General features: G+C 34.3%; 2 protein-coding genes across 6 annotated transcripts; one reads left to right on the forward strand and one right to left on the reverse strand.

Moving 5' to 3' along the window:
• Positions 1-594: 594 nt before the first annotated feature.
• Positions 595-7778, reverse strand: LOC132603245 (pentatricopeptide repeat-containing protein At4g33170-like). Of its 5 annotated transcripts, none has more exons than XR_009568030.1 (3): positions 7211-7778; positions 3537-5419; positions 595-2309 (listed from the first exon to the last, which is right to left on the reverse strand). XR_009568030.1 is itself a non-coding variant. In XM_060316205.1 (2 exons), exon 2 carries the CDS (start codon positions 5345-5347, stop codon positions 3587-3589), a length of 1761 nt encoding a protein of 586 aa, XP_060172188.1. In that variant the 5' UTR covers positions 5348-5419; positions 7198-7778; the 3' UTR covers positions 595-3586. The 5 variants fall into 5 exon arrangements, 2 of the variants coding, with proteins under 2 accessions (XP_060172188.1, XP_060172189.1); XR_009568029.1 differs by having other exon boundaries at positions 3388-5419; positions 7211-7777; XR_009568028.1 differs by having other exon boundaries at positions 595-1315; positions 1614-5419; positions 7211-7777.
• Positions 1543-1979, forward strand: LOC132601345 (ankyrin repeat-containing protein BDA1-like). Its single transcript, XM_060314442.1, has 2 exons — positions 1543-1576; positions 1645-1979. The coding sequence occupies exons 1-2, from the start codon at positions 1543-1545 to the stop codon at positions 1977-1979; spliced, it is 369 nt and encodes a 122-aa protein (XP_060170425.1).
• Positions 7779-10643: the final 2865 nt, after the last annotated feature.

Below are 10643 nucleotides of genomic sequence, written 5' to 3' on the forward strand. Positions count from 1 at the left end.
TTCTTGTGATAGCTATTCTAATTGCAACAGCAACTTATCAAACAGTGCTTAGTCCACCAGGAGGCGTTTGGCAGGACACTTACTGGCCTGATGACAATAACACACCAGTAGTGTTGTTGGCAAAGTGTCGACGTATCACAGGACAGTCACTAATATCTAATGGCATTCTGGACTTAAAACAAGTGCCAAAGAGAATTCCAAGTTCAGGAGAAGGCAAAATTGTAGAATGTGGCTTTATCAGTTCATGATAAACCATTCTCAATGAAAAAGAAAAAGCTCTTCATAAAAGTTAAAGTCACAGTGAACTGAATTAAACTAATCTATTCAACAGATTTGCAGATGATTTTAGCAGAGCAATTGTTTACATTTTGTTGACTTTGAATTAAACTTCTTTATCAGATACAGCAACAACAAGCCCAGTGGAATCCCACCATGTGGGGTCTGGGGAGGGTAGAGTGTACGCAGACCTAACCCCCACCTTGAAAGGTAGGGCGGCTGTTTCCGAAAGACCCTCGGCTCAAGAGAGGAAAACAAGACAAAAGGTCAGATAGGGCCAAGCATATCAAAAACAATGTGAAAACGAGGAATAACAAAAGCGAGAAAGTCATGGTAGAAAGGAGCATTAACTACCATAGATAAATAAGATAATCAAAGTACAAAGGCCCAACAAATATAAGCAGAAATCAAATGGCAATAAACGAATGAGCAAAACTACAACTACTATGGTGAAAGGATAAGCAAACTAGCCTTCTATCCTAATCTGAGTCCTCCACGACCGCCTATCTAAGGTCATGTCCTCGGTAAGCTGAAACTGTGCCATCTCCGGTCTAATCACCTCTCCCCAATACTTCTTTGGCCTCCCTTTACCTCTCTTGAAACCGTCCATAGCCAACCTCTCACACCTCCGCATTGGAGCCTCTGTGCCTCTCCTCTTCACATGCCCAAACCATCTCAGCCTCGCTTCCCGCATCTTGTCCTCCACCGATGCCACTCCCACCTTGTCCCGAATATCTTCATTCCTAATTCTATCCCTCCTAGTGTGCCCACACATCCATCGCAGCATTTGCATTTCCACGACTTTCACCTTCTGAACATGAAAATTCTTGACTGGCCGACACTCCGCCCCGTACAATAAAGTCGGTCTACCCACCAAATCTCTTAAGTTGCAAGAGTGTTCCGCTGTCCCCCTGAAGCAACTATCACTTCCAAAATTCTCATCCAAATCAAAAGAAATGCCTAGTTTCTGAAAGCAAGAGATAAAAGCATTCGCAGTTCCAGAAGTGTCCAATTTACTTGCTTGATGAGACTCCATCACCTGTTCGTGGTGAATACCATATAATGTCCACATAAGTTGCTTGACATATTGAACTTATAAATCAAAAGCGAGCTGACAGGTTCATTGAACTAGTTAGACAAATGTTAATTATCAAGAAATCTTGATATATATAAGCTCAAAAGAAAGCTAAAACTTTCTGCACTTTCCCATTTTCTCTCTTATTAAAGGAACAACAAAGTATTTTTCTTATTCGATGGTTCAAAAGAATGGATCAAAGGTTATTTGAAGCTGCAAGAACAGGTAATACAGATAATTGCACGAGCTTTTGAAAGATTACCCCCTTTTACTGGACACTGTTGCATTAGCAGGTGGAGAAAATCCTCTTCATATTGCTTGTATTGTTGGACAAGTTCATTTTGCAAGAGAGATGATTAAACTTAGAAGAAAATTTGCTGCAGAACTGAACCAAGATGGTCTAAGCCCACTTCATATTGCATCAGCTAATGGGAATGTGGATATTGTAAAGGAGCAGCTAAATTTAGACCATAATCTTTGCGGGATCAAAGGAAGAGAACAAAGGGCTCCTCTCCATTATGCAGTCATTAAGGGAAGAGTTCGAGTAATTACAGAACTCATTGCAGCTTCTCCTGATTGCATTACGGATTATTCAGCTCGAAATAGACAGCTCTTCACCTCACAGTAAACGAACTACCAATCCGAGGCCTTCAAAGTTTTGGTGGAACACCTCAAGAAATTGAAAAAGGAGGATGTCTTAAACAAAAAGGATGACCAGCGTAACACTTCCAGACTACATGCAATTCACACTTGAGCTTCGTACAATTAGATTTCATTATCCAACAACTCAAATTGCGTTTCAAGAATATTTCTCCAAAAATTCACCGCTTTGCTGCAACTCCCTTTGGCCCAGCTGTTTATTGCTACAGATTCTTTTTGAACAGATATAGAGAGTTCATCTTTAATGATCTGCTGATGCATATGGATGATGTACTTCCACAAGTGTTGGCATATGTATCTGAACAGAAAGCAAAACCAAGTGAGGGGGTTGATACTTTTGTTTATATATATAATAAAAGACATACACATTTTGATAGAACAAAGGTAAGGATATCAGGTAATGGTAACACCCACAAAGTAGCAGCGCCATAGAGCATAAACATATATCTTAATCAACAGAAACTCATCCTATCAATAGACAACAGAAAAGTGTACTTTGCTTTAGGTTAAATGGCACCAAAACAGATTATTTTTTTAAATGAGAAAAATATCAGCTTTTAAATGATGGAAGAAGACATCTGATGCCAAAAGCATGAGAATCGCTGTTGCTGAAGAGAATAGAAGTGCGTACATGAAATAAGAAAGTATAGCTGCTTGTAGATAAATAGATACAAACATTGTACCAGGACAATTACATTCAAAGAACCACTTATCCCGTTACATTACATGAATATTTAAGCTTTCAAAAGTGATTTAAGACATACTATTCCTACACGACCTGGGAAAGTAGCAAATGCTTAAGAGTTTAATTGTAGCTCAAAACGGAAAAGAATAAATCCCAAAAGGAAAATGCCCTTTTTTTGAGGAAGATAATAAAAAGGAAAATGCCATTTAATTCACTTGTCAAAGGAATTCTCAATATGCATAAGATCGTAGAGACTCAAGTACACAAACCAGGTAAAGGACAACTCCAGCTCCATAGAGAAAACTAGTTTTAACAAGATATCTTATTCGTTATAACAGATTCATACCTGAAACAGAGAGGTCAAGAACTGAAGAGTTTTCTACGCAATTTTAGAGGCAAATTTCTATCAGTAGGATCAAACTGTAAAACCTATACTTAAAGAATTAGAGTAACAAAATCAGCTACGAAGGTAATTTAATACTCTCTTATGCACCTTTAAGAGGCAAATTTCAGTCAGTGGGGATCAAAATGCCAAATCTATCCTTAAAGAATGAGGGCAACAAAATCAGCTGTTACTAAAGCATAGAGTGATTGCAGTCACAAAACTCGACCTGTCAGACTAAATATATAAACATGTAGGCAACTATAAACTCTTCTGTTACATAAGCAAAGCAATTTCAAATTAATCTACCACACAACCACCATGCCTTCCAATCACATCATGAAGGAAGCCACTGCAACATTCCATCTCCAAGGATCAAATTTGGAAAGACCAAAAGCAGTTTGAAAGAAGCAGATCAAAAAGATAAGTCCATATGTCAGTTCAGAAACCCTTCGTACATGCCGAGCTTAATGCTGAATCAGTGGTATGAGGAAAATAACTGCCTTTCTTATGCTGAATCAAGGAGAATAATTTCTTCATCCCATCCACAGCCTAAAGTTCCAAGCACATTCACGATTTCCTCAATTCTTGAGTTAGAGAAATTGCCAATTGTGAACTTTTCAACAACTCCCTTCACTTCAATGAGACTATGACCAGCCTCCTTCTTTAAACCACAACTCTTTAACATTTTTCTTGCCTCTGCTACACTATCCCACTTCTCGTCTGAAGCATATAAGTTTGATAACAAAACATAAGGTGAAGTAGAAACTGGCTGAAGCTGTAGGAGTTTTTTAGCCATTCTTTCCCCAATTACAACATCACCATGCAGCCGACAAGCTGAAAGTAAGCAACCTAAAATAACTGAATCATTCCCAAAGGGGTACCTTTGCATGTATTCTTCAGCATCTTTCAGTCTCCCAGCTCGTCCTAGCAAATCAATGAGGCAAGAGAAATGTTCAATATCAGGAGTAACTCCATAAATCTCATTCATGGTATTGAAGTAATCTAGGCCCTCATTTACAAGCCCTGCATGATTGCAAGCGATTAGAAGTTCGAGAAATGTGACAGAATCAGGCTTTAAACCAACACTCTTCATCTCCTCGAACAATTTTATAACTTCTTTTCCATGGCCATGGTTAGCAAATCCAGCAATGACGCTATTCCACGAGACAAGATTATGACAAGTCATTAGCCTAAAAGCTGTATATGCATACCGAATACAGCCACATTTAGCATACATGTTCACAAGGGCATTGCCAACACCAATATCTACATTTGAGTTTGTTCTAATAAGATGAGCATGTATTTGCCGCCCAAATTGCATAGAACCCATGCCAGCAGAAGCAGAAAGCAGACTAGCATAGGTAAACTCATCAGGCCTTCCATCAAAATATTCTACCATCTCTTTGAAAATAACCAAAGCCTTCGAATGATCATCACAACGAGAACAAGCAGCAATGAAAGTATTCCATGAAATGACATCTTTCTCTTTGATTGTTCTGAAAACTTTGTCAGCTTCATCTAACAAGTTTAAATTCGAGTACATTGTCATTATTATATTTCCTATAAAGGCAGTCCCGTCAAGATTGAGCTTGATCGTTTGACTATGCAATTGCATTCCTTTTCCCAAATCATCAGTTCCTAATAAACCCACAAAGGTGAAGCGGTCCGGCACCAATCCTTGTTGGCACATACTTTTGTAGACTTCAAATGCTTTCTCTCTTTGATTACTTTCTACCAAACCCATTATGATTGTGTTGTAAGAGACATCAGTTGGATTAGGTGATCTTGTGAAAACTGATAAAGCATCACTACATCGACCATTTTTCATGTACATTGAGATCAGCGAGTTGGACACAAACGAAATGGATGAACAGCCTAATTTGATAGACTGAGCATGTATTTGTTTACCAAGTTTCAGGGCCAAGAGATTAGCACATGAACTAAGAGCACTAGCAAGAACAAATTCATTGGGCTCTAGTGGCATTTGGGAGTAGAGGTTGATTGCCATGAGGTGCTTACCGTCTTGATCATAACCAGATATCATGGCTGACCACGTAACAAGATTTCTTTTGGACATCTCGTTAAAAACCTGACTGGCAAAGTTAATATTTCCACACTTGGCATACATGTTGAGGATGTGATTGGATATGAAAACATCACCTTGTAAGCCTGACTTGATTGCAGCTGCATGTAGAGAAAGGCCATAATGGAATGCCTTGGTCTTAGAGCAATGATGCAATAGTGAACCAAGAATTTCTGGTACCATTCAAAAAGGTTCTCCACTCAAGAATTTCATCTACTAAAAACTTAAACGGGAAGTAGCAGCATGCAAATGAACCTGCAGGAAAGGTTCAGTCAATGAGGGTAGAAACCGAAAATGAAACAGTTGATAATTATAGCCAATTTAATTAAGTACTCTCTCTGTTTCAGTTTGTTTGTCTTACTTTCCTTTATAGTATGTTTCAAAAAGAATGCCTCTTTCCTTTTTTGGCAACCCCTTAATTCCAACTTTCCACATGGCATGTTTAAGACCACAAAATTCAAAAGTCTTCTTTACTTTCTTAAACTCCGTGCAAGCCAAAACCAGACAAACATATTGAAATGGAGGGAGTACTAATTTTTGTTCTTTTATCATCAAGTCAATAACATAGAAGTCCTATATAACTGCAAATATTACAAAAACATTAGTCACATGCAAGAAAACTAAACCTTATCCAATAAAACCACTTACTCATCCCTTCTATGTAACTACTATTATTCTTTCTCCATTGCATTAACTCCAAAATTAGTCCTATTTCCCACCATATCTTCTCCCAACAACATCACTACACTACCAAAAGAAAATAATAACAAAAAGAACAAAGAGAAATGCAAAAGACAACCTAGTAAAGAAGGAAAACAAGAGGAAAGGTACATGGAGAAGGGGAGAATGTTGCAAATCAGAGCCATTCAACTTTATGAAGTTTACAATAGAGGTTTATCAAAAGAAGTACTCTTTACCAGAATTAATGTCATTTTTTCTTTCTAAAATCAAACTTAAATATTTTTTTTAAAATCATAACCCCTTAAACTTTCTAGTTACTTTGAAGATGTGAAAAATTGCATCTTGGAATTTCATGTAGCTTTTACATACACTAGTTGGTGTAAGCCCGGGCCCAATTGCTACAAACTGTCTTTTTCTCCTGTGAAGATGCTTTGAGCAGTTAGAACTGAAGCATCTATAAATGACCGCAGTTGTAATTTAGTGCATTTGGCTTATGCTTTTGAAACTGGTTTAGACAAAGCTCTAGAAGGTTACATATTCTGCGGTTATGTGTCATATTGAAGCATCCATCAACCATCATAGAATAATCGAAAAATACACTTCAGACAATTAACTGGAAAGACAATCTCGTAATACTCAGGATAAAAAATATACCTCAACATGATTAAAATGTAGAAGACTATCTGATCTTGTAAATATATATATATCCACAAGACACATAGTAGTTACATCGAGGAGTAACATAGAATAATTTTATCGAACTTGCTTCTTGACGCCTGGAAAAGCCTAATAAAGAGTCCTGAATCCTCTTTCTCTATCCTTACATCTCCAAATGAGGATGTCTCCTTTACACAAAAATATGGCGTGCATTTATTTGAACTTCACAGTAGCACTTAATTCAGTGGTGTTTCAATTTTTCCTACTCTCTACAAACATCTTTACCTGCATAACTAAGGTAAGGCATGAGGTTTGTTTGTGCTATTGTTCTTCAATTTGAGATAGGCATTACATATGGTGTTGGTATTGTGTATTGATCCCAAGATGTTCAAGTTTGTGGCTTCTATATAGGAGAAAAATATAAACAAACTTAAACCAAAAATAAAATTAAAAAAACTGGTCAAGACAACAGTAACCAAACCAAACCAAACAAAACAAGTTGTTTGAAGCAGAAGTACTAATGCTAACTTGACCAAGTAATTCAATAAAATGTACAAGCAATATATATGTAGCTCTTCTTGAACATAACCATATAGACAAGTTAACTGCACTTCATATTGAAGAAAGTTGTAGACAGCATCAAACAATTTGAACGTTGCAGCATATATTAATAAAAATAGAAGTTGTGAGGTTACCATAGAAAATTACCTATGACCCAAGTAAGGTGGAACAACTACTCTCTCAGATTTCTTCCTCTTGTTCTACCCTAGGACTTACCACACTCAAAAAAAAATCACTTTTGAATGCAACCAAGTTTGAGAGAAGGTCCAAATTAGTCCCTTAAGTTCGGCAAAAGACTCAAAATCGTCCTTTAAACTTATATATTAGAGCACTAATAGTCCTTATAGTTTTCAAAAATGGTGCACTTGGAGATGAAATCGTTAAATACTAACGTGACCCATCATATCTTGTTTGACCATGAAAATCAAATATTTGCACTTTATTTGGAATTTTGAAGTTGGAGTTGTGTTTGGTTATAGCTTTTGCAAAGAATATTTGATTGTTTGAATGTATTGAAAGAGAGAAAAGTGAAAATAATATTTTTGGTGTTTTTCAAATTTCTTGAAATTTTCATGGTCAAACATTAATTTTCAAATAAAGTAAAATAATTTTCCGAAAAAAATGAAAAATTCTCATAACCAAATGGGTCCTTATGACCCATCCAAGACAACATAACTCATCCCCAAACAAAAGAACCTCTCTCTGAACACGAATGACTTGGAAATTCACACAAAATGGTCGCATACTGAGAGTTTTTCATTTTTATAATTTAAGGAGAAATTGGAGTTGAGGTTATTTAGATCAAGTTTTTGCACGGATTGTCCTCCAAACGCATTGATCTTTAATTTTTGTCTCTTCTATACGGGGTTTTTAAGTTCAATCCTTGCTACTTATTTAATGACAATATCTAGACCTGTTTCGCTCTGTATATTTTTATATAACATTTTTGTCTTCGGAAACTGAAGTTTTACCTCGCTTAACATATATTCTATAGGAATTAAGTTATGCGGCATAAGTTTTGTAGTAGTATTTTTCAGATTATGTTGATGTTGAAAGTTTTGCCTCCTCCGGCATACAATTTATGTGGATGTTATAATACATATGCCGCCGTTAAACGTAAATATGCCGAGCGAAATTTAAATTATACCGCGCTAATAATATTGAAGGATTAAAATTAATGACCACAAATTTGAGGGACAAAATTAAAGACCACACCAAAATAGGGTCATTTGTGCGAATGACCTCATGGCATGGGCTGAATGGTTGTCGACATTTTAGCCCAATTCACAAAGTTCTTTCTTTTTCTTTAAAAGAAAAGGTTTAAAGCTAGTATATACAGCTAACAATATGAGAATTATTTACATTATCAGAATGATAATGATTTAATTACTATGTTAACATGTAATAAATTAGTACTTACTATAAAATTAATACTTGTAATTATCTTATATAAGTGATATAATTGTGTATAATATTTTTGAAACTGTCAAATGCATAGCACATGCACTTTTAAAAAATTGGGTTTGTCTTGCACTTAAGGTATATTTTGCCCTTGCTTTTATAAATTTTTTGTGTAGCTTTTTTGCACTATATGTTTTCGAATGGACCTTAACTTTACTCATCTCTCAAGTTTATTAATTGTACCACTTTTTGAATCTGAAGTTTAGGAGCTTAAAAGACACTCATATTCATCATATATCTATTTTAATAGATATATTAAAATAGATATATGGCCTGAAATAAAACTTAAGTTACAATTCAAAATTGTGCTAGCGATTTCAAACAATTGATAAAGAGAGTAATAAGTTTACTTTGTTTAAAAGAAAGACATGGAAAAAATGAATTTTATGATCACTACTGAAAGACATAGGAAATTTGGTTTTGGTAGTCCAGTACGAACGTTATATCCTTTTCACTTGATAAAAATAACATAAATTTTAAAAAAATAAAATACCTGAAAATCTTTGTAAAATTAATTTATTCAATTAAAATTGTAAGGAGCACAACATGTCATTTTTCTTCTAAAAGGAACTTGATGCAAGACTGTCATTGGACCCGCCAGAAAAATTATTACTCGTCCTGTATCTTAGTCAGAATGAAATGAAAAGAGAGGACTAAATTCCAAAAATATAAACTGTTCATTTATGATTTATGTGGAAAAAAATCAATTATTTTTGGCTTTTAATTGCAAAAAGTAACTTTTGGTGATTTTGATGGTGTAAGGAAAGTCAAAAGACAATGCGATCATTAACATGGCCTAATTAGTTAGATGGATATCATAATCCAAAATAGTAGCTAATTCAACTAATTGACCATAGTAGTCGCACACAGTTTTCCCTGTTTATTGTTTCTCATTTTCAAATAATTTTTTTTACTCACCTTTATTATTAGCGAATTAACAGACCCTGTTTCTACTAAGAATACCTATTGCTACTTGAATTGAGATAGAAAATTCGAATATTAAGCTCTTAGATTGCATTTAAGGAAGAGATGTCGTATATTCTTTTGCTAAAAGTTTGAACACGATTTTTCGTCAATTCAAGATTATATCCCACTAAAATGGTGGAATCTACGAAACAAGCTACAAATAGATTTCTTTCATCAACCTTAAAAGAGTTTTAATTTTCAAATAGATCTAAAATGTGCTTTAGAGTTTAATTTTGTACGTTTAGTTATGAATTTATTAATAATTTATTATCTTTCTTTAATTTTAATTATTGAAATAGCATATCTTTTGAGATTTTAAATTTAGTATTCTTTTGTTTAGTTTTTATTACCATTAAAAAATGAAAATTTGTTATTTAGATAACCTTTTGCCTATAACAGTCGATAATATTTAAACTTCAAATGTTGTTATCTATCTATCTATCTATCTATCTATCTATCTATCTATATATATATATATATATATATATATATATATATATGGGGTAGTAAATTTTTCAATATAAAGGGGTAGTAAATTTTTCAATAAGAAAAGTTCAACGGACAAAGCAGGAAATTAATATTGTTTTCAAATAAATTTTTTAACAATCCTACTCGGTACTTCTTCACTCCTATTTTTCTTCTTATCATGTAGTTATAATTAATTTTTTGTCTATCTCCCAAATTATTATTATTATTATTATTATTTTATTTTATTTTGAACAGTAAAAAGTGAACAGTACTTTGAACAGTTTTTAATGAACAGTAAAAAGTGAACAGTACTTTTGAACAATACTTTTTTTTTTATCTTAATCTGGACTTTGTCCAGTCACGAATCTTGTTATATTGTTCATCTCTTTCTCTTAACCTTTGTTCTTAATAACAATCTTCTTTAACCACACCCCGGTAACCACAGCCAACATCGTCCTTTATTATTTGGACATTAAAACGACCTCTTTAAAACCTAAGAATTTACAGGTTAATCCATCAAGGTTATTAAGAAGTTAAGAGAATAACCATATACTAAAAATAACAGATTCATGATGATAAGGAAGTAATTACTTAAACATAATAATCACAAAATAATTTACATAATAGGGAGATTAGTACAGAAAACATAATAAATAAACTTACATGGTTTGAAGAAGGAGAGAGG

This window comes from Lycium barbarum, chromosome 7 (genome assembly GCF_019175385.1).
Source record: "Lycium barbarum isolate Lr01 chromosome 7, ASM1917538v2, whole genome shotgun sequence".
Lineage (NCBI taxonomy): Eukaryota > Viridiplantae > Streptophyta > Magnoliopsida > Solanales > Solanaceae > Lycium > Lycium barbarum.